The following is a 27,289-nucleotide window of genomic DNA, read 5'->3' as shown; positions in this document are numbered from 1 at the left end:
AGGGCCAGAGCCGTGGCTGCTGTCCTGGGAGTTTCCACATGAACCACACACTGTTCACATCTGAGCCTTCTCCCCGTCCAGGGCAGCCGCTGCCGGGGGTTATTTCCTGCCCTCCGCGCTCTCCCCCCGCCGCCCCTGCCTGCCCCAGCCCGGCTGCTTCCTCTCGGCCGCCCCGGGGGCTTTCCATGCTGCCAGAAAATAAATCTCAGGCTATTTTTAACAGAGGGGAAAACGCCAAGGTCTCCTCCAGCCTGGGCTGCTGCGGAGCCGAGCACGGACGGGCACCCCCGGAGAGATGAAGGAGGGAGAGGAATGTGCGGGAAGGATGTGGGTAGGCAGGGCAGCGTGACCCCGCTTTCATCTCCCTGCCTTCGGGCGGATTTTGGGGAAAGCAGAGAGAAGGGCTCCGGGAAGGGGGCACCAGCTGGGTGCTGTGGCACCCCCTTGCCCCCTTTTGCAGCGGACAAACAGCCACAGCACCCCCAGCACCCATTAATGTCACCCATGTCTCCCCCTAAGGCAGGGACAGAGTGGCAGGAGGGGTGCGCTCCCACCGCCCCAGCTGGCATGGGGGGACCGGGAGGTGCCCTGGAATGGGGAGGGCCGCACGCACACACACAGTGCCCACCCCGCACTGGGTCAGTGCCAACCCCAAGGGAGCTGGGGACTCGGAGGGTCCCCTGGGGTCAGGGCTGGGCCAGTTGCTGTTTTTAACCCCCGTAAGTGCCTTAGGGAGGCTGCGGGCGGGATCAGCTGGATAATGCTGGCGGGGGCAGAGGGGGGCTGGTGAGAACGGGGGGGCACGGACAGGCCACCCCACCCCGCTGCTCCCCGAGGGGGGCTGTCCCTCGGGGACACTGCCGTTCCCTGCCAGCTGTCCCCACTGTCGCTCCGCACGCATCTTTCTGGCTGCAGCGACACGATCCAAGGACTCGCCCTTTCCTGGGACTCCAGGGACCGAGGATTTATTCCTTACAAGGCTCCTGCTGAAATCTCTCCACCTGAGAGACTCCCACCAGCCCCGGCACTCCCAGCGCTCCCATCGGAGTGGGAGGAGGTCTCTGCTCTCCTTCTCCTAGCGGGAGATGTTGTGCAAAGCCCACAGGCAGCGGAAATGCGGGAAGAAAAGCAGGGAGAGAAAGAGGAGCCGTTTCCAAGGGCTCGGTGGGAGGAGAGCAGAAAACAGGAGGTGGAGGTGAAAATGTCAAACCTCCCAGGACTGGCTGCGCGGGGACAGAGTGCTCACTGGTGGCTTTTGGTTCTTGTTCCTCAAGGAATCACTGAGACCACCTTTGCCTCTGGTCCCCAACGTGGTGGTGATACTGCAGCCACCTCCCTGCCAGTGCTGTGGCACCCAGGGCTCAGCCTGTGCTGGAGTTTTCAGGGAAAATCTGAGCTCCGCATTCCCAGCCCAGGAACTGCTGGCCACCTTTGATGACACTTTCCTGTGACACAGGGGAAAACCCCCGGGGCTGGCTGGGATTTGGGGTGCCTGGTCATGCCCCAGCATCACCCCAGGCTGGGGGTTTCCAGAGCCAGGGGTGTGGGGCAATCCCCATGTCATGGGACACCCACAGAACTCTAAGCTGGACTTTACCTGCCCCAGCCCCATTTAAGCCATAGCGAAATCCCTGCTCTCTTCCCTGGGACAGCCTAAAACATCCCTGGGGACTTCACAGAATAGGCTGGATTGAAAAGGACATTAAAGCTCATCTTGTTCCAACCCCTTGCCACAGGCAGGGACAACTTCCACTGTCCCAGATTGCTCTAAGCCCCATCCAACCTGGCCTTGGACACTCACAAGTATGGGGCAGCCACAACATCACTGGGCAACCAGGGTCAATGCCTCACCACCCTCACAGGGAAGAATTTCTTCCCAATATCTCATCTATCCCTGCCCTCTGTCAGGTTGAAGCCATTGCCCCTTGTCCTGTCACTCCAGGCACTTGTCCAAAGGCCCCAGCTCTCTTGGAGCCCCTTTAGCACTGGAAGTGGCTCTAAGGTCTCCCCAGAGCCTTCTCTTTTTCAAGCTGAGTACCCACAGCTCTCTCGACCTCTCTCCAGAGCAGAGATGCTCCAGCTTTTGGAGCACCTCCATAGATTCCTCTGGGCAGCACAAGCTCCTTCTCAGCCTGTCCAGGTTCCTCTGGACACCACCCCTCCCCTCCAGCATGTCAGCTGCACCGCATGGCTTGCCTGGAAAGGGGAATAAGCAGGATTTGGGGACCATCCCCGCCACAGGGCTCACGGGATCACCTGGAGGGGCCTGACCCAGCTGCAGGGACGGTGCCGAGGGGCTCTGCCTGTGACCAGATGGCTCCGAGCAGCCCTAAGCTCTCCATAATGCCCCTAATTGTCCCCCGGCGAGGGAGCGGGTGGCCCGGCCCAGCTGGTGCCTGTGTCCCCCCGCAGCCACGGCTCCGGGACCTCTGGCTATTTTTAATCCCAGGAAGCTATTTTTGAAGGGAGAGGCTATTTTCCCTGCCCGCGGCTAATCCTGTCTTGCCGTTCAACCTTACCCAGCTATTTGCCGGGGCCGCGCAGTGGGCAGCTCCCTGCCCTGGGCAGCTGCATCCAGAGGGATTCGGGGCAGGAGGGATGGGCTGGGAAGCGCCGGCCGGGATGGGGATTGGGATTGGGATGGGGATGGGGTGGTCCTGCACCCCCCGTCCTGCTCTGCCGGGGCTGCTGAACGCCCGGGCTTGATCCGGGCAAGGGCACCGCAGTGCCACGGAGGGGAAGCGCCCCATTTGCGGCCACCACTGATCGTCCCCCGCCCGCCCCCGGGAGCCGGGAAGGCCATCGGAGGATGGGGATGCCAAAGGTGACGGGGCCGGGTGTCCCCTGGGCGTGGCGGGGTCCTGGGAGCGCCGGCGAGCTGGGGCTGGGCTGGAAGCAGGTGTTGGGCACGTCCCGGCGGGAGGAAGGCGGGGGGTGCGGCCCGGGGGGAGCGGGGTGCACATCTGGCAGCGGAGGGGGGGCAGGAAGCGCCGCGCTGGCCCGGCCCCCCCGGGCTCGGCTGCTCGGGGTCCCGGGGGGCCGCGCCGCTGCCAGATGTTGTGCAGCTGTCTCCGGCTCTTCCTCTCCCTCCGTGCCCCGCATCCTTCGGGAAGCTCTTCCCTGCGCTTCCTCGGCGGGGAGAGCGAGGGAGACCTCCCCAGCCCCCCGCTCCTGCGGCCCCGGCTTCCTGAGCCGCCGGCTCTGTCCGCTCCGGCGTTCAGCTCCTTCACCCTCGGGCTCACCGCCCCCCACCCTCCTCCCACCTCTCCGCGGCCCCTCGCTCCTTTTCTTCTCCTGCCAGCTCCCGATCCCGAGGGATCTCTCCCCTCTCCCGCCTCCCGATGCCGGGGCTGCCTCCCGCGCTCCTGGCTCAGAGCTCGCCTCGCTCCCAGGGCGAAGGAAGCAGCAGCGTCGAGCATCACTTATTGCTTTCCTTCTCTCGCCTCTCTCAGCATTTCCCATTTTCCCGCAGCGCAGGGACTGCTGAGAGCCCGAGCAGCCCATCACGGGCAGGGAAAAGCCGGGAGAGCCGCAGGGAGCGGGGCCGGGGGCTGCGGGAGCGTGGGCTGCGGAAGCCGGGGAGATGCTGCCGGCAGCTCACACCGACTGCGGGGCGCAGATAGGATTCAGGGATTAGAGCAGCTTAGGGAACAGGGCTCTTCCAAGCGGCAGATGGTGCTGGATGGATCCCAGGGCAGGGTTAGAGGGGTGGGAAACAGGTCCCAGAGCAACCCTGGGCAGGGCAGGGGAAATCAGGCAGAAGCAGGGAGGAGGAGGAGGAGGAGGAAGGTTTTGCCCAGCCCGTTTCCGGAGCTGCAGGGACGGATCCTTGCCCCAGCTCCCAGGAATGGCAGCTGACGCCCAGAGCCGGTCACAGCTGCAGTGGCAGCAGCGTGGCTTTTGTCCCCGGGAAGTTTCCCTTGTACCCCAGCCCGGCTGCGCGGTTCAAGGTCCCGGTTTTGGGACGCGGCTCCATCACCCACCGGGTCCTTCAGCTGCACATGTCCCTTGTCCCCACGTGTGTGGGTGTGTCCCCACAGGAGTGCACATTCCCGGGTGTGCTCATCCTTCTGGGACTGCGTGGGAAGCCCCGAGACCAGAGGCTTCATCCCATGCCCCTCCATGTCCCCTGCATCCCCCTGAGGTGGTCTCAGCCACAGGGATGCGTTTTTGGGCTACCTAAAAACAGAGGCCAGACAAAATCAAGGAATAAAAAGCGGTTATATTTATTGAAGGACCTTCATTTTGGGCAGACAAAGCTCCCCAGGGGCTACACCAAAAATGGATGACAGATCTAGGGTTTTCACTCTTTTATAAGTTTGGTCCTTTTGCATATTGGAGGTTAATCTTCCAATTACACCTTTAGGTAATGAAGTAATTTACCTCAAGTTTGCCCCTCCCAAACTCACTTTTGTTTACATTTCTTGGGGCCTGAGACAATGAGGTGTCCTTGATTTCCAGGCCTGGAGAGGAATTGTTTTGTCTGACCAAAATGGGAAAGCAGGAGCTAAGACTTCCTATGGAGTTTAGAGTTATACACTAAAGAATTGAAGGATTACAAATATATGAAAAATATAAAAGCTAAAATCCTAAGGCGTCGAGAGAAGTACATGCTCCCAGGTGTGCATGGGAAACCCTAGATGTCCCTCCATGTCCCCTGCATGTCCCTGAGATGTTCTTGGGCACAGGGACGGGTTTGTGGGCAGCAGGGTGCTGCTGTGGGGCTGGAAAGGGACAGCCCCTCCTGCCCCACGGCACTGGTGGCTCCCTGGACTCTGCTGTGACTGCAGAGATGAGCAACTTCACCCCAAATTCTGCTGGGGGGATTCCCAGTGACGAGGGTGAAAACAAGAGATGACGAGGTGGGGCCCAGAGAGAAACCCCACAGCCAGGGCAGCTCTGGTGGCTGACATGGAGTGCCCTGGTGCCCCCAGGAGCTGTTTGGGAGCTGAGAGCAGCAAAATGAGCCAGGATAACAAAGCAGAAGTTAAGGGACCCATTTCCAGCAGAGGGGTGTGATCATCAAAAGTAGCTTCAGAGGAGAAGGGTCTGAGTTCTCCAGCTGAGATTGTCCCCATGGCTCCTGAGGGCGTTTGTGGTGGGAACAGGGGCACTCCTGCTGACAGTGGGAAATCCCAGCCACCAGCCAGGGAGTCACTGACATTTTCTGGGAAAGAGCAGGACGTGAATGGGAACCCCTGGGGCAGCCCGTGGGTGCAGCTTTCTGCTTGGGGTGGAGAGGTGGGCATGGTGAACCCCTGGGGATGGCGGGACCCCAGCCCACCCCAGACTGCCCCATGGGATGCAGCCACATGATCCAGGTGCTCTGACCAGCCCCTGACACCAGCAGGGAGGTGGAAATGAGGGGGGTTGTGGGGGTGGTCCAGGCAGGGAGCTGAGCACCCAGAGGATGCTCCGGATCCATGCCTGATGTCAGCCCCAGCAGCTGCACCCACGTCTCCTCGGCTCATCCCCACTTGAGAGTCCCTGCACCTTCCCCAGGAGCCACGGTGGTGTCTCAGAAAGAGGAAGTGTCACTCCCAGCATCCCCCTGCCGTGTCCGGGGCTATTTTGGGTCTGGAGAAAAGCGGAAGGCAGCACCGGGCGGGCGATGCCCTGCAGCACGACGGGGCCAGGGGTGGGTGGGGAAAGAGGAACCCCAACACTGCCCCACACCCCCCTCCCACCTGTGGCATGAGGAAAGAGGATCTGTCTCACCTGAAGCATTAAAGGTTCCTGGGGGCTTGGGTGGCTCCCAGGGTGATTGCAGGGGAGCCTCCAATGTGTCCAGCTCCCCATTCCTACCTTTGTGAACCAGGGGCAGGGTGCTGGTGCACACCCCATTTTTAAATGCTGGATTTTGCTCTTAAATGTGTGTTTTGCCATCAGTGTGAAGGTAAATGGTAAATCTTCATCTGTGTGGCTGCGTGTGTGGGTGACCCAAGGGAAGGTCAGGGATATAACCATGAGTGGGGGCTGATGCTGATGGGGAGATAAGGATGGATGGATGGATGGATGGATGGATGGATGGATGGATGGATGGATGGATGGATGGAGGGAGGGAGGAAGGAAGGAAGGAAGGAAGGAAGGAAGGAAGGAAGGAAGGAAGGAAGGAAGGAAGGAAGGAAGGAAGGAAGGAAGGATAGATAAAGGATGGATGGGTGGATGGATGGATGGATGGATGGATGGATGGATGGATGGATGGATGGACAAATGGATGGACAAATGGATGAACAAATGGAGGGGCAGATGGACACAGGGATGGACAGACAGGGTCCTGTTGCACCCACACTCTGCAGGAGGCCATCCAGCTGTGCTCCCTCCCCGTTGCACTCCCTGGCTGATGCTGTCCCCAGTGTCAGGGGTGGGACACGCCTGGGGCCCAGTGGGAACGGGGGCACTGCTGTGGGGGGAGGACAAGAGGAGCCAAAGGCTGGCCATGGGCCATCACCGCCGCCTCTGGACGCTGATATCTCTGCGGAGCAGAGACAGCCCCCCCGGCCGCCCTCCTGCTCGGGGGATGCTCCATCAGCACCTGGCGCCTGGGGATGGCTCCGGGCCGGGCGATAGGGGCTGTATCAGCCGGCACAGGCTCTCTGCTCCGCCGGGGCGGGTGCACTGGCACAAGGAGCCGGAGCCGGCTCCGCTGGGCCCCTTCCAGCCGCGGGGAGGAGCGGCGGGAGAGCCGAGCCCGGCGGCTGTGCACGGGCAGGGAGGGAATCTAGGTCAGGGCTTGCTTTAAAAGGGGGCACGGAGCCCAGAACGCGGCGGCTTCCAGCGAAGCCACGGAGCAGCAGCGCCTGCCCGAGCCCGGCGCAGACACCGGGAGCTGGAGCTGAGCAATGTCGGGGCTCACCCACCGGAGCATCCCCATCCCGGGAACGCCCACGGGTGCTGCTCCTCGTGTGCGGGGCCGTTCACGCAATTCCTTGCTTTGGTGGGGAACGGTGGTTTGTGGCTCAGGGCTGGAGAACAGCGTGGTGCCCGGGGACATGCGCTTTCCAGAGACACGGACACAGGGAGATGCTGCTCGCCCCCAAAACGAGAGGGTCAAATGGCTCCCTCCTTCCCCTCCGCCTCCACACGGCTGGAAGGGCGTCAGCCAAGGGAACTCGCCCCATGCCTGACATTTCTGCATTCGCCAGCAAACGGCCAAAAAAAAAAAGCCCCAACCGAGCAAAAATCCCGGTGGCAGCAAAAAGGGAACCGGGGAGAGGTGGAGGGTGCAGAGCTGTGGCTGCCAGGGCGAACAAACGCCTGCACATTTTGTCCCCCAGATAACTGCCCAGCCCTGGCAGAGCCCCAGCAGATCTGAAAATACAAAAGAGATTTTATTTTTCTCCTCTCCCCAAATTTAGGATTGCTCTGCACTTCCCAACACCTTTCAAGGTCTTGGGATTGGAGGATGATTAAGTTGGCACCACGATGCATTTAATTAAAAGCCAGCGCCTGAAGGTGGAGGGAAATCAGCTGCTAGAGCAGGGGATTTTTGGAGGGCAATCCCGTGAGGCACAGCCCGATCCCTGGCTGCTCAGGGAGGCTGGACTTGGCAGGGCTTTGTGCCTGGCAGAGCTGGCAGAGGCCACAGCAGTCCCTGGAGCCGCAGCCCCCCCGGCCCCTCCTGCTGCTGCCACCTCAGGGCCAGATTTTCAGGAACTCAGGCTCCGGTGAGCTTGGAAAAATCCAGATTTTTTCTCATGGGCTCAGCATTCGGCCACTCCCTGGATTTCCACTGAGCTCAGCTTTGAAATGAGGTGTGCACCAAGGCTCCAAAATTCACAATAACCCCTCAAAAAAATCCCCCAATAAAAAGTTGAGCTGTTCAAGTGCTCCCTGTCCTTGCAAGGCCGAGCAGGCGGATGGGTGTCATGTGCTGTGCTCCAGGAAGGGCATTTCCAGGAGCTCTTGTGGGTGCTAACCCTCTGCTCGGGCGGCCAAGGTGCTGATGGAAAGGGCTCTGACAAATTCCATTTCCCCATCTATATTCACCTCCCTTTTCACGCCTCATCCTGGGGAACCCGAAGAGACAGGGAAAAAGGGCTCTGAAAACGAAACGAGGACCCAACCCAGCGGGATTTTCAAGGAAGGGATTGCAGAATAGTTGGGAGCGGAGCAGCCCAGGGCTTCCCTGTGCCCTGCCGCAGGTCTCAGACCCAGGTGGGAGGGCAGGCTGTGCTGCCATCCACGCCCAGCCCCTGCAAAGGGAACAACAGATTGTCACCAGAGCCGGGCTCTGCCCGCAGCAGGCACGGGCCCGACCTCCCCGTCCTGCCGCTGCTTCCCCTCCGATGTCACTGCAGGTGGCACCGCGGCGATCCGGTTTTGGAGGCACATTTGGAGCCTGATCCCCGCAGCTGCACACCGGGCGGGGGGTCTCTGTGACCGGGCACCCGGGGCGGGCCGGGGGTGCCGGGAAGGCTCCGGGCACCGCAGCCACGGCCGGACCCAACGGGAGCCCCGAACCCCGAAGGTGCGGGGACAGGCAGCTCGTCACCGTGCTGAGCGATCAGCGCTAATTAACGAGCCCGGTGCGAGGCTGGGGCGGGGAACGGAGCTCGGGGATCGTACAGGACAGGGCAGGGAATTCCCTGGAGTCCCGTGCCGGTGCCGCCCGGTGTGTCGGGCTGTCCCGGTGCCCCGTGCCGGTATGTCAGGCCGTGCCCGGTGTCCCGGTGCTGCCCGGTGTGTCAGGCCATGCCCGCTGTCCCGGTGTCCCGGTGCCCCGTGCCGGTGCCGCCCGGTGTGCCTGGCCGTGCCCGCTGTCCCGGTGCCCCGTGCCGGTGCCGCCCGGTGTGCTGGGCCGTGCCCGCTGTCCCAGTGCTGCCCGGTGTGCCGGGCCATGCCCGCCGTCCCCGTGCTGCCCGGTGTGCCGCCGGGCCGTGCCCGCTGTCCCGGTGCCCCGTGCCGGTGCTGCCCCCTGCCCTCCGGCCGCGCTCACGGCACCGCCCGGCCCCGCCCGGCCGCGCTGCCCCCTGCATGACGTCACGCCGGTGTCCGGTGCGGGGGGCAGTGACACGCGTGTCACCGTCACCGTGGCGACGCGGCGCTGACGCGCTGTGCCCGCGACCCTCCCCGGAACGGGCGGGCGGCGCGCGCTGAGCGCGTCACCGGGGGCGGCGGCGGCGGCTGGACGGGCCCGGGGCGCCGCCATGGAGAGCGCGAACCAGGGTACGGCCCGGGGGCTGCTCCGGCAATGGGGCGGGGAGTGCCGGGCACGGGGGGAGCCCGGGGATGGCGGGGCGGGAGCTGCCGCTGCCGTGATGGGGGAGAGGCCCCGGGGACGGGGAGCGGCCCCGGGGGTCTCTCCTTGGCTCCGCTTCCCTCGCCGCGCCCCGTCGCCACGCACGGAGCCGGGCCCAGGGGCTGTGAGGCCGCGGAATGCCCGGCGCTGCTGCCCCCGGTTCCGATGGATGCTCGCGGAGGAAACTCCGGCCGAGGTTTCTGTTCCCGTTCCCGTCCCCTTGCCGCAGCTCCGCCGCCCCCAGCCCTGCTTTGCATAACGCGCCTCGCCCGCCGCTTGCTTATTCCGTGCCCTCTGCTCCTTGTCTGCGACAGATATCAACCTTAACTCTCCCAACAAAGGTCTGCTGGCCGATGCCATGACAGATGTTCCCGTGGATAACGCGGCCCGGGGCGCTGCGCCCGAGGGATTGACTCTGGCCGAGGAGGAGGAGCTGAGAGCCGAGCTCGCCAAGGTACGGGGGGCTCTCCTGGGCAGCCTGTGCCTCGCTTCTGTTCTGCTGGGAAGGAACAAACAGGAGCCACAGGGGCAGGACCGGGTGTTTTGTTGTTGGGGTTTGTTTTTTATATTTTTTGGTTTTTAATTTTGCAGTGTTACCTTTGGGTCTCGGAGGTAATTGTTGAAATGCACAAAGCTGGCTGATACTTCAAACGCTGCGGTGTGTTGTTTGCTCTTTCCCAGAACAGCCTAATTTAGAGCTCTAAGGAAACAAGTAGCTTTTGATGCCAGGAGCTCAGTGTAGGATTTTAGTTCTATGTGAAGCCAGAAAACACTACAGAACAAATGCTAAGTGAAATAACACCATTTTTCCTTAGGAAACTGAAACATTGGAGCACTTAATGGGCTTTTCTTCCTACCTTTTGCTCTTAAATGTTTATTACCCTTTACAGGCAATTGTTTTTGGTGCCTGTATGCTTTCAAAGAGCTGAGGGTTTACAATGTAGCATCCTAAAGTTTGAGCACCTTTGGTTATCATTTCTGTCTGAAAGGTGGCTGAAGATCATTGCAGCTGTTTCTCCGTGGTCCTTTCCTTCATGTGAGAACACTGTGGTGATTCTTTGACCTGCAGGTTGTGGCAGGGGAGGACTTTGCTGCTCTGGGTGCTCATGCAGGGCTTGCTGAGCTGCAGCTAACGTAGAAATGAACCCACTCTGCATGGAAACAGCTCCAGAGTGCTTTGAAATTGTTGTAAAAAAGATCTCTGAGAAAAAACTCTCTGCTTTAAAGACATTAGAGGAAAAGAAACATAAGATAAAATCTTAGTTAATAAGGTTTGGCGGCTGAATGGTGTTTACAGTTGAAATTACAATACAAGGAGTGAGTTCTCTTTATCTCAGTGTGACTAAGTCACAGTGACTTGTATGGAGGTGAAGTCTGAGTGGCCTCCCATCCAGTTCATGTTGAGTTGAATAATTCATCTGATGTTCTTCCCAATTTGTAAAATTAATGTTAATGAAATGTTGCTAGTTTTGAGGGAGGTAAAAATCTGTTTTAATTTACAGTTTTTAACTAAACTGTGATTTGAGACAAACCTCTGCCTTTCTTTAAGGTTGAAGAAGAAATTGGTACTCTCAGACAAGTTCTGGCTGCCAAAGAGAGGCACTGTGGGGAGCTGAAGAGGAAGCTGGGTCTGACTCCCTTGGATGGGCTGAAGCAGAACCTGTCCAAAAGCTGGCACGATGTGCAAGTCTCCAACGCGTGAGTGTTGCTTGTGACACACCTGGGTTTAACCAGGGCTCTGTGGGACACTTCCCAGCTGGGTATTCCAGAGCTCTGCTCAGTGCCTGGAGGTTTCTCTTCTGGTGGGTTTATGGAGTAAAAGACATCTTAAAAAATCCTTTTGGTGCCTGCATAAGCTGGATTTCCATATCCGTGATCGGGATAAATTGTTGCTGGCTGCTCTTTGCCATGGTGTTAAAAACCTGGATCACACTTGGTGTTAAAAATCTGGATCACATTTACTGGTTCAGTTTGCCCATTTCTGCCCATTCTTTGAGGCACAGGCAGCTGCTGCCTTGTTCTGAACTCAGGCTCAAAGAGAAGTGCAAGCAATTTCACAGCTTGTGCCGGTTCAGAAGCTTTCCCTGGGTTGTATAGCCTGAATTAAAAGCCTGCACTTCCTAGGAAAAAAATCTGTGATAATGGTGTGCTTCACCAGAGTCATCTTGTCCTAAATATGTGAAGTGAGACTGTTCCTGAGCAGGCATTAAGGGTATGGTCCCTGCTGTGCCTGACAGTGCCAAAAGGAGGGTCCCTGAGGTGAGTTTGTCCCTGCACTGGCTGTCAGGGACTCTGGGTGCCCATGGACATCATTCAGGCTAAAAAATCTCTTGTAACTCAACTGGGCTTTGGAGTTAATGAGACTGCAGAGCAGATTGTTGAGCTGTTCATCTTGCTGTTTATTCTTCTCCCTTTTTCCTCATCTTCCCTCCTCTGTCCCTGCCCTATTTCTGTTTTTCCTTTGTCACTGGAATCTGTGTCATTGTCTTGTAAAAAATGAATATTGAAGTTATATTCATTAACACTTTCTGTTTCTAGTTATGTGAAAACATCTGAGAAACTTGGAGAGTGGAATGACAAAGTGACACAGTCTGACTTGTGAGTGCCTCGGGCTCCTCAGCATCACCTCCTTGTTCCTTGCTGCCTTCTCTCATTTGTGCTGCTCCTTGTTCTCCCAGGCATCAGGGCTTGCTTGGGAGCTGGAGGCAGGGTGAAGCAGGATTGTTACGTCCAGCATGCCTGGCTTCCAGCTAGAAACATCCCTCAGTTGCAGAGGAGATGAGTAAATGTTACTGCCATCATCTCTGTCATGGTCTTGCAATTGCAAGAGAAAAATTCCAATCAGTTACCAGACCACATTTTGAATTAAAAAAAAAAAATAGGAGGGGACAGAAGGGGACAAAAATGTAACCACAATTTCCCTTCTGCTGGTAATTAATAGGTTAGTCTGTTGTTTCCAGTGTCTTATTAGTGAACCTCTACCTTTACTGTGAAACTGTTTTTCTGCCTTTCTGTATGGCCACCTGGGAGAGAAGAGGCTGGAGGGGCTTCTCCATAGCTGGAATTTGGGGCTGTGCAACTGCCAATGTGTTCATGAGCTTCTGAATCTGCTGCATTGGTGTGTGACCCTTTGCCAGTGTCAGCACTAGAAATCCATGAATTTTAATCTTGGCTGTATATCCAAGCAGGTGACAAATGCAGACAAAGAGCATCTGGCTACTTTGGCTTCTGGAATAAATTCTTTAATTATATTAGAGCTCCACTGATATTAGACATGAATCATTGATTCCTGCTGCATAGCTGAACTTAAGGAGCCCTTGAGTGCTTTCTGTGCTGAAGTTTCTCTCTGCTTGTCTTGTGTTGAAGGAGATGATTTAGCTAAGAGGAAAACATGAATTGGGAGCATCACATCAATAGGCAAGGTAGTGCTGATCTAATTGGGGCAAGTGAATTCTGGGTGATAAGTCCCCTCCTTTGAGCACTCTGTGTTCTGTCTGAGGTGGGAGCAGCCACCTCCTGTAGTGTGTGTGTTCTGTACCTCCAGAGTTAGTTGTCACAGCCCTTAAGGTACTGTTTTTGTATAGAGAAACATGGTTTTTAAAGATTGGAAAAACAAAAGTTTAATTGTTTGTCTGGTTCCTGCTGTATTGGTAAAATACAACTTTGGGTGTGGCAATTTGATTTTTTTGGCTTTAAGATCAGTTCACTGCTCTGTGCTTTTAATACAGACCAGCAAGAGAACATGTAGGAAGGGAGAAGAAGATGCAAAGCTTTTCATTTCCTGACACCTTTTAAACTGCAGGCTTTGTTTCTTTGTGCTCAGTGTTTGAACATGCTTAAACAAAAGAAACTGGGGCTTAGGTGTCTCCCTGCCTCTCAAACAGTTCATTTCCCTTTGGCTGTACCAGAGAGGCTGAAGCTGTTGTCAGAGCAATAAAGCCTCTTATACTGTAAGTGAAAAGAGTCACTAATAATGTGGAAAGTATCAGAAGAAGCATCTGTAGTGAATCTTGGAGCTGTCTCTAACCTCAGTTGTGTTTGTAGATATCTTTCAGCCAGCAGCACACTGGAGGACTGGAATGAAAAATTAACTCAATCAGAAGCGTGAGTGTCTTAACCTTCAGCCTTAACAAATGCTTTCCTCTGCCAGTCTGCTGCCACTAACTGTGCTGTGCCTCTGCTCCCAGTCCTCTGCTTTCCCCAGATCTACCTGGACATTTATCTTTCCTAGCTTTTAACTTTTTTAACCCAATAAATGCCTCTGCTGGGAGAGGGAGCTTTTCCTCAGGTCAGTATCCAAGGGATACTCTATAAATGCCTGCCTGGTCTCAGGAACTGGCTGGACCCCCTGGCTAGCTGAAACCTGTGTGCCACATGTTACACCTTCAGCTGAGAAGCTGTGGAATAGCCAGACTGCCTTTCCTGTTACCCCAACATGCTCTGCAGGGAGCAGGAGCTTTGCTTTCTGCTGTGGTACCTGATGAGAATAGAGCTGTAGTGTCCAGGGCAGCTTCCTGTCATGTTGGGGCCACAAATAGACTCAACCAGCTTAAACCTCACAGCTGTTCTACTCCAGTAGAGTATGCAAATCTCTCTTAGATGTGCTCTTACTAAATGCCTGAAATTAAATTCTTATCTGGACTAAATTATGGAGAGATATTATGGAAGTTGGCCTTTGTCCTTCTCACTGTGCATTTCCCACAGCATGTAGGGCGATGCCTTGCAGTGCTGGAGTAGGTGCAGGTAGGTTTTGTCATTATTTTCTGAGCTGATTTAACTGGGGAGGTAGGTCTTAGATGTGAGCCAGCTTTTCCTGTTCCCTGGAGTGGGTATAAAGTGCAGTCCTTGGAGTTGGCTGGTTATCAGCAGCATGTGTGAATGCACTGTTTTCTTCCTAACACGGGTGAAAGAGGAGCAGAGATAAAGTGTAGGAGTAGCAGAAAGAACTTTGAAGTATACAGGTCTACTTTCAACTGTGTTTTCTAGATTAAGAAGCTGTAAACTGTCAACATTTCACTTGCCAAGCAGAGTGACCTTGGTTTTTGTGCTCGCTGTCAGTGGCTGACTCCAGCAGAGTTCAGAGTCCCTCCCTGGGTGTGCCTGCAAGAGCAGAAAGCTTCTGGTTAGATCTGTTTCCTTGTACTTCATAAGCACAGAAATGTGGAGGAAATGTGCTTTTGTGGAGCACTTGGGGCCTGAAGAGCTGTGGCACCTTTGCTTTCCTGCTTGCTTTGGCACTGGACACAGTGACAGTGGGTGCTGGCAAGGCAGAGACTGAAACAGGGACGTGAGGGGGATTGAAACAGCAACATTTCAGAAATCAATCAGAGTTTCTACTTCTTCAGAGTTTAGTGAGTGCAAAAAGTCAAGTTCAAGAAGTCCAAGGGTGAGGTTTCTTTCATGTTTTGCAATAATTTGTCTTTCCTGTTTCAATGTTGCTCTGCTCTGTAACTAACAAGGCTCTTGAGTGAGCTGGGAATGGACCTGACTCCTGACCTTATGGTGCTTTTGCATGCTGTGGAATTTCCTGGTGTTTGCCATTCCTGGCCACAGACTTTCCCTATGCAAGCAATACATAAACAGGGAAAAACCCACCCCAGTCTGTTCCTAGAGCCAGTTTCACTGTAAGCAGAATGAGAGGTGACTTACACAGTTTGTGTCTTTAGCCAGACAGCTCAGATGGTGATTGCTGGATGAAAGCAAGTGAGAGGAAGCTGGTGTTAATGGATAAAGGAGGATTTGAGGGTGCAGATTTCACTCCTTCCTGTCAGGGTTTATAGGGGAGGGGTGCAGTGAAATGTTTGAATACCACAGGATGAACAGCACAGGGCAGAGATCATCTCTGCAGCTTCTGCTGCAGCAAGTTGTCTGTGAGTAAAGTGGGGTATTAGCCAGAGCTTATATTTATTACTCCCAGATTTGGATTATTCCTTTGTGCTTTGTGCTGGGGCTAAGAGAAGAGAGTGCTTATGAATTTACACCCATGGAAAACCAGGCTGTGGCACTTGCAGGAGAAGAGTTGCAACTTCTAGGTCAGGGCTGGGTGTAGTTAAGTTGCATTAAAGCCTTGTATAAGCTGATCCCTTGCTGTCACAGCTGCAGCTGTGCATGTGTGTGGTGGCAGTTCTGGGTTACAGAGCTGCTCATCTCCCTGTGCTTCCCTGGCTCTGCCTGGCAGCACTGAGGTGTGTACGTGTGTGTGGGAGCTGTGGGTGCAGGACTAGGCTGGCCACCTGATCCAGCTGCTGCTTTTTGTGCTTCCAAGTTTATATTTCATCCAGATTGTTGCCTTGATCTAGATTGCTGTGCCAGCACAAGCAGTTGTGCTGGAGGAAGGAGCACACTCAGGCAGAAGCAGCAGCACCCAGGCGCTTTTTCTTTGGTTGTATTAAAAATTCTGCTGTCAGGTGTGGAAAACATGATTAGAAAACTGTCTGGCCTGCTGAAGCTGGAATGGTACCTGGAATTTTGCAGTGTGAATGCCATGATGGTGTCTTTTGAGGCTGTAAACCATTCCTCAGTGCTGAGCTCTGGGTGCCAAGCAGAACTAGAGTCAGCACTGCATACTTTGGTGAGCACGAGGTCTTCAATACTTGTTAGGCAGCTGTAAATCAAACCCCATGACAGGGCTCAGCCAGGGAGGAGCCTGGCTGCTGTAGGCAGGGCTTGAGATCCTCCTTAAACACACTGGTTGCCATAGGAAGACAATCCTTGTATGAGATCAAGCAGCCTTGGTGCTGATCAATTCAATCCTAAATTGTGCTGAGGTACAGAAAATTGTGCTGTGCAGAGGCAGTGTTGAGGTCTTGCTGTTGGGGCATGCTCAGGTTCTTCTGGAGCTCTTGACTTCCAGAAGAACTGGTCTGAAAAGGGGAATTACAGGAATTAGAGGAGTTAAAGGAATTTTCTCTGAGAAGCAGGAAGAAGGAAAAGCTGATGCAGTTTTGCCCTGTTCTGCCTAATTCTCGTGTGTATTTGTGATTCAGAAATACTTGGCTGTGGTATTTAAAAAAAAACAAAACCCAACATGTTGTAATTGGAATTGCTCAAATCCAGTTCTGGTGCTGTGGTGCTGTCCATGCATTTCTGCTGGAGAGAAGGAGATGTGAGTAAGTCATCTGTCACCATGGTGTTTGTAGCCAGGGCAGCTCAGGCATGAGAGAACATTAGGCTGTTTGTAAAGCTGTTCTCCTAAATGTCCTCACCAGGCAAAAAAATAATCTCAAGCTGAAATATTTGGAATAAGAAAAGTTTAAAATGTTGTTTTCCAGCCTGAGTCTTTTCTTTGTAGTCTGAAGAATGACATAAATCTAGATGTTAATCATCAACTGTAGAATAGTTTAGGGAGAATGAATTAATGAAAGTGACACAAAGAATCTTTGTTCCTGAGATTAGTCTCATCTGGAGAAAACAAAGGTTCTCAAGTGTCTCCAGCTCAGGTATAAACTCAAATAATCAGCTGAAAAATAAAAGCTGTCAAACTTTTTACCTATTGTGGTTAATGGTAACTGATAGGAAACTTCTCTACTAATTTATTTCTAAACTGCTGCTGTAGAGCTAATGCTGATTCCTGCATTTCTTTTCTATATGATGATAATGGTCTTGCTTCTTGCCTCTTTCCTCCAAAACATAACTCCACATCAAGTGCTATGGCTTCCTCAAGGCTGAAAGGATAGTTTGGAATAGGTTCCTAGATTTATTTTATCCAGAACATGAAAAGATGGTTGCAGAGCAATTAGGCTGCAGTGCTGAGGTGTTAGAGCTTCCATGTGGAAATTGGATTTGCTTTGGTTTTTAGCAAATATTTGTTAAGATTTAAGAATTTATGGTCAAAATTATAAGGTAAGGAAAGGTTAATGGAAAGGTTAATACTACACTTGCTGCTTTTGTAAAGCTTCAAGTATTTGAATGTATGCAAATCTGGAAGTGGCTCTTTCAGTGAAGTCAGTGCAGCTCACTAACCCAGCTTCTTTCCTTTAATATGGGGTCCTTTCACAAAATAGGGGGGACACTTTTGGATCCAACTTGTTAGTTCAATTTATGATTCTTTTTTCCATGTAGTTATAAGAAGACCCAGGAAACCCTTTCCCAGGCAGGACAGAAGACTTCAGCAGCCCTTTCCAATGTAGGTTCTGTTATCAGCAGGAAGCTTGGTGACATGAGGTAAGATTTCTGCTTTGCACTCCAGGGCTTTGATCTTGGTTTCAAACAGGAATGGGAATTCAGACAATAACTAGGCTTTCTTCCATTTTGCTGCTTAGTTGGCAGCAGGTTGCTGTTGATGGACTGCCACCTTCTGTGTGGCCCTGTGCATTGTAGCTTAGGACAGATTGAACTCTTATTGAAGACTTACTGAGGGGATAAGCCTGTTCTAAGGCATTTAAGTTTGGTTTGGTTTAGGAGATCTGACCAAACATTTTCAGCAGCTTTTCCCCTTTTACCATCATGTGGATTCACTGCAGCTTTTATATCATATGTAAGAAATTAGAATTAAAATTTCCCTTTTAGATTATGGAGATGTGTTTTCTCAGTGTAACTGCTTTGGATTAGAGAGGGGTCATCCCTCCTGTGCTCTGTTATGATTAAAAACAAAAAGGGAAAAGTCTGTTTGCTGCATTCCATGTGGTTTCAAGCCCTGGGTGTTGACATTCCATGGAGAAAGGCAGCATGTCTTCCAGGCACAGTTATTTAATGTTGGTTGGAAAATTTCAATTGATTCAGAAGATTATGACAACATTATTTTTTTTTTTCTGTGGTTGGGATTATCTCCATTCCTTAAGTAGATGACCACTGAAATAATTGCAAATTTCAATATCTCCAAACTGCCAAGAGAGACAAGTTCTCCTGGCTGAGGTTCTTGCTGTGTGAGATTCTGAGCTGTACAAAGCCCAAGGTTAGAATTGGTGATTTACCTGCTCCTCAGGTAAACTTAAAGCTAAAGATAAAGATTTAAACTAAAGATTTCTACAGAACTTTAAGCCAAAGATTTCTTCCCCACTGATGGTATCATCCGCATTTTTCATGCAGAATCCCTTGACCATGTTTTTCTTGGATTTGAGAGCTAATTCTAGGTTACTGAGAGCCTGTCTAGGTTACTAAGGAAGGATTTTTAGAGTTTGTATTTAACCTGCTGTCTCAGACCTTGGATTGAATGGGTAGCTGTCATTCTTTGTAGGGAATTTCCTATTCCACTGTGGCCGGGAGTATCTGAGTGGTAAGAACTTGTTGGCCTCTGATCACATAGTCCTGATTTATTCTGGTTCTGTCCTCAGTGAGTTAGTTACTGTGTTCCTGGAGGGTGTTTTTTGGTGTTTTCAGAAGCTCACATCTCTGAATTTGGCAGAGGACAAGCTGGCTTCCTACCCTTTCCAGCATTCAAGTTGTAACTTTTCTTTCCTGGAAACTCCCTAGTCTGATGGAAAAAGAGACTTTCATGTAATGACAGCAGATTACAGATACTGGCACAAGATGTGGTGGGAACACATTATGCCAAACTGATAAATGAACTTGGGGCCTGGTTTCTGCAGTCTGACTGGGCTATTGCAGCAAATGAATGGGAACTGTGCTTTTTTTGGGACCACAGGGGGAACTCCTGAACTGGGGTTGCCTCAGGCAGAAGCTGTTAGGACAGGCTTGGTCCTGCCTGTTGTTTTTGAGCTGGGAGAATGCAGGTCATGCAGCTGCTGAAGTGATTGTGCCATCCCAGGAGCAGGTGATGGAGGGAGGGGATGCTGGGGTGCTTTCCTGAAGGCAGAGCTGGCCTGGCACAGTCACTGTCACAGCTGGCTCAGGGACATGCCAGGCCTTGGCAGCAATGATTTTTCTAATCTTCAACATCTGCATTCCTTTTTATAGCTAATACCTTGGGTGAGGTGTTATGAAATACAGGCAGCTTCTGTTTTTATCATTTGGGAATCCCTGCCAAAGTTATTTCAGCAGGATTTGTATATGTGGCCCTGAGGGGAACACAGTAATGATTTTTTTCTTTAAGACTTTTAGTTTTTCTCTGCATATATAAACAGACTTCTATCTCCTGTGCTGCATCCAAGTGTTCCTTTTTCTGATACTGAAGAAGGTTTAACTCTGAGCATAAGGTTTTGCAGGAGCTGTCCCACTTTTCACCCTTGCCAGGTGAACTCTGGTGTTCTGGGATGTGATCAGAGCTGACAAGGAGTGAAGTCTGTTGTATTGCTGTGATCACTGCTCTGAACCAGTGGGATGATCTCTGTTCTCAGAGAATCTCTCTTACAGGCCTCGTAGCCCACACTGACCTCCATTACTGTACTCTGGTTTTTTCCTTCTTACACTACAAATTCACTTGTAAAGCGAGTTTATTTTCCAGCACTGGAAGTGTTGAGATAACAGAGGGGATTTCCTTGTTTAGTCAGCCTTCACTGGCTGATAAATGCAAGGAAGGCCTGATGGATGGGACAGAGCCTCCAATACACCCAGGGTGTGGGCCTAATTCCATTAAAAATGCTTGGGCCAAATTGTTTTTAAATACAAGTAATATGTTAAATCTTTAGACATGCTGTATTCTGGTCAAAATAATTTTGGTGTGTGGATTGTAACCTTGGGAAGTTAATGTTGTAACTGTGCTTGCTGCATTAATGCTTGACTGGATTGCTCTGAGGGGAGGAAATGTATTTAGTGGGTGGGATTTTTTCAAATCTTGGCCTGTTCAGATGTCTCTGTTATCTCCACCTACAGTTAAAGAGTAAATTGGCTTTTAGATATTCTGTTCCTGCATTTTACTGATGCCAGTAAACTGCAAAATTGGAAGTGTTTCCTTTTTGTTGCTTTGTGGGTTTGTGTCCACCTGTGCACTTCGTGGTGTCTGGTGAAGTTTACTGCTGTACATAATGCTACGAGCAAATTCATTGTGAAATGTTAGCCTGAACCCAAAGGGCCTGCAGATTCTGGAATTTATGTAAACTTTGAATCCTTATGGAAGGAGAAGGGTTTCTGCTAGGTCCAGGCCAAGATCCTGAACAAGGAACAAGTGCTTGTGGTATTCTGTATGGAGCAGCATGGTGCATGGATGTGTTGTCTGTGTTGTTCTCCTTTAAGCAAGAGTAAGTAGAAAGTTAATATATTTCACATGCAAAGGCAGCATTTCAAGGCATCTGCCCTGCCAAAAACAGCTGACTTGGATATATGAGGAAATGGAACCACAGAGCCCAACATCTTCACTCTGGCTGTCAGGAAAAGCCCTTGTACTCATTGCCAAGTACTTCACATCCAGCTTGCCATGACTGCTTCCTACTGCAGAAGAATTATATTTAAGTGGAATAAAACACTGCTCTGGCAGGAGAAGCTCCTTTAGAGCATCCTGGTAATCTTCCTAATAGAAGTAGGAAACCTCAGTCTGTTGTTTCAGACTGCTGAGATGCTGCTGCACTGCAAAGTCCCATCCTGAAAATGGGCAAGCAAGTTACAGGGTAAACATAATACCTTTAATCTTCTCTTTAATAACCTGCAGTGCATTTGTTCTCTGAACTGTAACTTTGAGATTTGCAGGCTTGGCAAGATGAAGTGCAGGTATCCATTGCAGGTTGCCCTTACTCAAGTCCTCACCAGAAGTCTGAGCAATGCTGTCTTTGTATGAGGGATCACAGGGGGAAATGGGGAAGGAGGTATCTCTACCAATATAGCTGGGGCTTGGTAAAACCTTCAGTTTAGGAAAAAATGCTTAAAAGAACATGTGAAAGCAATAGATGTTGCAAAAATGTTTTGGTTTTCTGTTGCACATCTACTCCTTCCCCTCCCCAGCTGGGTTCTAAGTTGATGTAGGTGCTGTTATTGCTCTTTGAGAAACACTTTAGCTTTTCTGGAGTTAATGAAAAGCTTTTTTTTTTGTTTACTCTTGTGATTTATTTTGAGAGGCTTCCTCCTGGGTAGTTGACTTTGCTGTCCCATGATTCTGTGACCGTGTCCCTCATTTGGTGTTTATCTCTGTGAAAGTTTCTGACCATTCCTTCCTTTTTCTCTCTGCTGCCCGTGGCCTCTCCCAGGGCTCACTCCATCTCACATTCCCTTAGGTAAGATACTCTTCAAGGCTCTAAAAGAGCATTTGTTTCTGTGCCAGGCCCTTGCAGACCTTAAAGGGGAAGCTGGTTATTTAAGCCTTGCCTAAACTTTTGACACAGATTGAGAAATCTACCACAAACCAATGCCCTGGCATTGACTTTTGTATCACAGTTGCAGTTAAATACTGGCTATCCTGTGTCTGGGGAACTGAACTCAGGGCTGCAGCTGTTAAATAAGGGGAGACAGGGCTGGCTCCTACCACTTGGGCTGCCCACAGCAACCTGTGTGTGGACAGTGAGTGTGGGGTTAGGCTGCTTTTGCACGGTGTCACGTTGTTAACTTTTTCCTCCTTGTCCCAAACGCTTCCGAGCAGCGGCTACTCCATCCGCCACTCGATAAGTATGCCAGCCATGAGGTAATGTAGCACCTGCCTGTGTCTCCTGAGTGGGGCTGGGGGGAACAGCTGCCTCCATCACTGCTGGGGGGTTTGTTCTGACTGGGACAACCAGCTCCTTCCTCGAGCCGGCCCCTCTCTGAGCATGGATTAAGCACGGCCTGCAGTTTGATTATTTAAAGGGTTTTTTAATATCTCTTAAGGTCATTAGCACCTGTCTTTTCTTGGACTAAGTGAAGTGTTGCACCTGTAGCAAAGTGTGGTTGAAGCTTGCAGCTTTCAGAGGTCCCTGAAGGGCAGGATTACAGTTCTGCCACAATGTATGGCACAGCCATTGCTGACACTGAGGTGAATCCTAACAGGAACCCTCTCCTTAGCCTTCCCTTAGCTGGTGATCTCCTTGCCAGAGAAATAATTGCCAGGGCTGGACAAGCCCACAGAACTCTCTCTGTTCATCCTCTTTCCAGATCAGTAGAAGTTGTTCTATGGCTGCAAATCTAAAGCAATGCCTTGGAACAAAAATAACCGAGATGAGGCGAGTCATCTCCCAGCGCTCCCGCAGCCTGGCCCGGGGGAGCAGCTCGATGAGTAATTGCCTGGTCTGGATGCTCAGCACAGAGCATTCCCTGGAATCCTTCGCCAGCCAAGCAGCTTGTTGGGCTGTCAAACAGCTGACCTGGTTTTCTTTGCTAGAAATATGAAATGCTCTGATTAATTTATTAAGCTGTGATTTTTGTGAGCATTTCCTGATGCAAATGATCACCCCTGTAGAAATAAAACTGCTGATAGGTGCAGGTGCATGGCCCTTCCCCTTCCTCTCCATGGGATGTGATACAGGAAAATGAAGCCTTTGTTTTAAGCTTCCTCAGCTTTCCCTTTCCACTATTTAAATCAAAATGTTTTAGTTGGAAATTTTTTAAAGCTAAGAACTGTTTTCTTCTCTACTTAAATGGGCCTTGATTCACCAGTAAACTAGGACTTGTTTCCCTCAACCTTTGTTGCTTGAGCAATTGAGTGGACTGCATGTGGTATAAATGTTTTCCTTCAGAGTTTGGATGTGGTGTTCATGCTTAATGTGCCTGAGAGATTTGTGCCAAGGGCTGTGAGGAGCTGGAAGTGCTCTGGGTGATGGTGTCACTGCAGGGGAATGGCCACAGAGCCCAGTCACACCAAGCCATTTGATATGGTTAAGAGCTAACTTGTCTTGATTTGTTGTTTGTTTTCTCCCCTCTTCTTTCTTCAAGGAATTCTGCAACCTTCAAGTCCTTTGAAGATAGAGTTGGGACCATAAAGGTAACAGTCTGCTTTGTCTTGTAAACACAGAGAGTGAAGCCTTGTGCAGAAACTTTAATTTCTGCAATGTTTTTCTTGTAGACTAGTATTCGGGCAAATGGCCTCTCAGATATGTGAAGTCTTGGCTACAGTAGGTGACCTCGACAAGGGGGAATTGACTTGGTATTCCCAGTGCTGCTTTCTTGGTGTCCTCACTCTCTTCTCTCCTTCCAGTCCCGCGTGGTGGGCAGCAGGGAAAACAGCACTGACGGCCTACACTCCCCCTCTGGAGCTGGGGACAAGCCTCCACAAGACAACGCTCCCTTCTAGGCCTGGATGTGGCTTTGCACAGCTGTGCACAACTGGAAGAGCCCCCTCCCTCCCAAACCTTCACCACAGCAACAACATGGCAATCCAAGAAGGGGCTGAGAGCCAGTCTGGAGAGATCCATCCTTCATTCATAGACACTGCTGCTGGATCCAAGTCAAATAAAGAGAATGCAAAGTTTTGTACACAAATAATATTTTACACTAAAGTTTGTAGATTAAATGTATCACTGCTGTCCTTTTGGGAGAGCGTGTAAGCTGGAGTTTCCTTAAAGAGCTCAGAAATGCCACTGCTGTGGATGAAAACAGTTTTCCTTTGTCTGACATGGCTTGGAGCAGATACACGGCCCTGAGCAGCATGAGGAGGGCAGTAACTGGAGAAGCCAAGTGCTTGGGCACCTTAGCTTCAGCTTCTGGCTCTGTTCTCTGTGTGGGCTACTCTGGGAGCTCCCAGGCTTCTCCTCTTACTGTTTTCTCTGGCTCTCATTGGAGCTGTCAGGTAGATGGGGTAAACAGTTGGGGTTTTTTCTGGGCTCTTAAAAGGTAAACTTCACTTAGCAGCTGCCTCGTTGTTACACTAATGCTCTAGCTTTAACAAAACTAAGAATCTTTATTTTTAAATGCAATGAACTTTAAAGAAATAAAGCGTAAAAACAAACAAACAAAAAAAAGCTTTCGCATATTAGGGCAAAGCTCCCTTGGACTCTGAAGCTGAACTGCAAGCCTTACATCACTTATGCTTTACTTGTTTATGATTTGTTTTCTGTAGAGGAGACTGCAAGGGTTCTAAAGCTGGTTGTTGAGCACTGGAGTTTTGCATCATGCAGTCATAGCAGCATGTTTATAAAGCAAGTTCTTGTGTTAAATTCAGTGGTGCACTCTGTTTCCCGAGTGTATGAAACTTGCTTCTCCCTTCTCAGCTTATCCCTTCATTCTTGGAGGAGGAATTTCTGAAGGCTGGAATATGGATACCATTGGAGGGACTCTGCTCTGCTCTCTGAGGGCTCCTCCAGCTGGTACATCTGGCTGTGACTGGATGGGTTTCTCAGTTGAAAGCCCCAGCTCTAATTTTAGTTTACAAAACTGGTAGAGAGTCATGGAGCTCACACAGTCCCTCCAGGGGCTGGATGTTTTGCTCTTTTGATGTCCAACTTCATTGCTCAGGAGCTGACAAATTCCAAGTTTTCTCCTAGAGGCCTGATCTTATTCTAGGCAAGGTGCCTCCACATAGAAATACCTAGAGTGAGCAATTCTGTGCCTTAGAGGCGAAGTGGGACTTACTCAGGTCTTTAAACTTATGTACATATCTGGGTAGTTTTAGTGGTTAATCACCCTGGAGGGACTGAACTGCCTCTGACCCTTTAAGAAGCAAGTTTTGACACTGATTTGATAAATCTCCGTTTCCCCCACCCCTGCTCCCCTCCCTCTGCAGACCTGGGGATGTGGGATGAGATGTTAGTGGGCAGATGTACTAGGCCATAGGTGGAGTGTAGAGTGTCGTTCACGGGCACTCCTCACTTGACTGGAACTGTGAGGAACAGAGCCAGTGAAATGGGGACTGCAGGAGTTTGGGTATGGAACTGTTTCTCTTTAAGATAAAGACTGAGGAAATGTGTCAATAAAGAATTCCTTTGGGAGAAAATGGGGTGAATGTCTTTGTCTTGTTCTAACAGCACTGAAATCCTCTCTTGAGTGGTTGTTGTGAACTCATGAGGTAAATACCAACTGCTGCAGCAGCCTGAGACAAGAAGCAAGTGAAATATTCCATCATATCCCTCTGGCTTATCTGCTGGCTCTTTGGGTGCTCTCTCATGAAGGAATGTGCTAAATAATATTTACAATCTGATGTTTCCTTTCCAAGATACTGGACACTGTTCCCAAGCTGTTTCCTCTGGGCTGGGGTGCTGCAAACTCCATGGCCAGTGCTGGAGGTGAATTCCAAACTTCCTCATGCCCTTTTCCTGAGCTGGGAGCATGGAGCTGCAATCCCAGCAGTAACCTTGGCAGGGGGAGTTGAGGCTAGAGAAATTTCTAATATGGAAAAGCTGCAGCTGGGGTGCTGACATGGCCTGACACTGTGGTACCTGAGGGAATCAGTCACCTCCATGGAAGCTCTGGCACTCAAACAGCAGAGCATGGGGGACTTGTGGATGGGTGGCTGGAGCTGCTGTTTCCAAGTTTAAAAGGGAAGTTCAGAGCAGGCAAATAGGTTGTGGAGAGGCCAGCAGAGCTCCTCAGTGTGCTGTTTGCACAGGAAGGATGCCCAGCTAGGCTTGGGACATCTCCTTGGTGATGAGGGTTTGGTTTTGGATTTGTGGGGTTTGGGTGTTTGTTTTGAAGGCTGGGGATGTTATTCCTATATGACTTCATTAGATAAAACTATATCTCTCCAAGTGGGGCTAAGGACTGACAGGTTGGTGTGAGACCTGATCCTGGAGGAGAGATACTGCTGGGAGCACCCAGGCTGAGGTGAGGGCAGATGGCTCCATCCCACAAAGCAGATAAACAGCAGAATCAAAAAGTAAGTAACTGCAAAAAGCAGGAAGGAGCCACTTTTCCCTGCTGGCACCATGTCTGAACCCTCAGCCAAAACCACTGCAAGTGTTTCTTAAGGAATTTGAGATTTATGGTCTGAGAGGGGTTGCACAACCACTCCAGCAGCCTGTGCTCATCCTGGCTGAGCGGGCAGTGTCCAGAGCCAAGCTGCCAGCCTGGGCCCACTTGCTGCACCCCCGTGGGTGCTGGGTGGGCTCAGCATCTCCTCTTGGGTGCAGACTCTGTGCAAGATCCAAGGTCAGTGCTGGGGAGCCCCACAAGCGGCTGGTGTTTTGGACAGGGAAAGCTGCAGGAGCTGGGCTGGGCATGGAGCTGAAGCAAGGAGATGGTGTGGGTGTGTGATTCATGGTGATGACTCTGTTGGCAAATAGGGTCCATCATCATTCATTTCTTTAAAACGTGAGTCAGAGGCAGCAGACGGGAAAGGCCATTAGAGCCTCACGGAGAAGCCACACAGCAGCAGGAGTGATGGGAGGGATAATGATGACGGAACCAGTGTTCCTGAGGCCACCACCCCTGCCACACCTGCTCCAGGACGCACTGGATGGGTGGAAATTGTGTTTTTACCTAACACCGGGAAATAGCCGTGTTTCCCAGGAAACAGCCAGGAAACTTGACCGACTGGGAAAAACAGGCTCATGAGCTTAAATACTTCATTTGTCCTGATTGTAAGGACTCGTTTTCGTTAAAGGGAACAGGCTCTCCAGTGAGCTCCTGAGGAGCCCAAGGGCGCTGTGGGGCTGGGTGGGTGGCAGGATGGGATGGGATGCTCGGAAGGTGCTGCCCAGGCACGCTGCGGGTCGCTGTGCGAGCACGGGCTGAGTGACAGCGCCCTGAACCCTCAGCCTGCAGACCACGAGTGATGGCCTGGCCGTGTTCTGTGCGCTGCTGCATTCCGTACCTCCGGCTCCTTCACTGTCCTGCAGCCCCGTGCCTCTGTCCCCAGCCCCGCAGATCCCCGTGTCACAGCCCCCGACCCAGCGCTCCCTGTGCCACGATCACCGGCCTCGCTGATCCCTGTGCCGCAGGCCCCGGCCTCGCTGATCCCTGTGCCGCAGCCGCCAGCCCCACTGCGGATCCCGATCCCTGTGCCACAGTCACCGGTCCCATAGTGTCACCGTCCCTGCCTGGCCAAGGAGGCAGTGCATGAAAGACCGTGAGAACCTTACACTATCATCGCTCCCTGGTGGTCTAGTGGTTAGGATTCGGCGCTCTCACCGCCGCGGCCCGGGTTCGATTCCCGGTCAGGGAAGTTTCGTTTTTGCCGCGCTCTCCTCCCGCTTTTCCCCCTCCCGTCCCCGCCCCCTCCGTTCCCATCGGGATCCCCGAGCGCGCTCCCGGCGCTGCGGCCGCGTGTCGCGCGCGCGCGCGCGCACGGCGGGGGCGCTGCGTGTCCGGGACGCGCATGCGCAGTGCGCCGGCGCCGCCCCCTCCCGTGGCCGGGTCCCGGTCGGTGTCTGGCGGCGGCGG

At 52.0% G+C, this 27,289-nt stretch overlaps 1 protein-coding gene and 1 non-coding gene across 10 annotated transcripts; both read left to right on the top strand.

Annotated features, from left to right (window-relative positions):
• The first annotated feature begins 9,005 nt into the window (after nt 1-9,005).
• On the top strand, nt 9,006-24,905 carry TPD52L2 (TPD52 like 2). 9 transcript variants are annotated; one of them, XM_059480518.1, is made up of 11 exons: nt 9,006-9,168; nt 9,556-9,695; nt 10,791-10,939; nt 11,780-11,839; nt 13,286-13,345; nt 17,303-17,404; nt 21,256-21,282; nt 21,645-21,686; nt 22,910-22,958; nt 23,040-23,088; nt 23,172-24,905. In XM_059480518.1, the coding sequence occupies exons 1-10, from the start codon at nt 9,150-9,152 to the stop codon at nt 23,073-23,075; spliced, it is 684 nt and encodes a 227-aa protein (XP_059336501.1). In that variant the 5' UTR covers nt 9,006-9,149; the 3' UTR covers nt 23,076-23,088; nt 23,172-24,905. The 9 variants fall into 9 exon arrangements, with proteins under 9 accessions (XP_059336501.1, XP_059336498.1, XP_059336500.1 ...); XM_059480515.1 differs by lacking the exon at nt 23,040-23,088; XM_059480516.1 differs by lacking the exon at nt 23,040-23,088 and having other exon boundaries at nt 9,061-9,168; nt 9,583-9,695.
• Nucleotides 24,906-26,999: 2,094 nt separating this feature from the next.
• On the top strand, nt 27,000-27,071 carry TRNAE-CUC (transfer RNA glutamic acid (anticodon CUC)). The gene has a single exon. It is a non-coding gene; the product is annotated as a tRNA-Glu (tRNA).
• Nucleotides 27,072-27,289: the final 218 nt, after the last annotated feature.

The sequence above is a fragment of the Ammospiza nelsoni genome, chromosome 12 (genome assembly GCF_027579445.1).
Source record: "Ammospiza nelsoni isolate bAmmNel1 chromosome 12, bAmmNel1.pri, whole genome shotgun sequence".
NCBI lineage: Eukaryota > Metazoa > Chordata > Aves > Passeriformes > Passerellidae > Ammospiza > Ammospiza nelsoni.
Note: the sequence above shows the minus strand (reverse complement) of the source record. Positions and strands in the feature narration are given on the sequence as shown.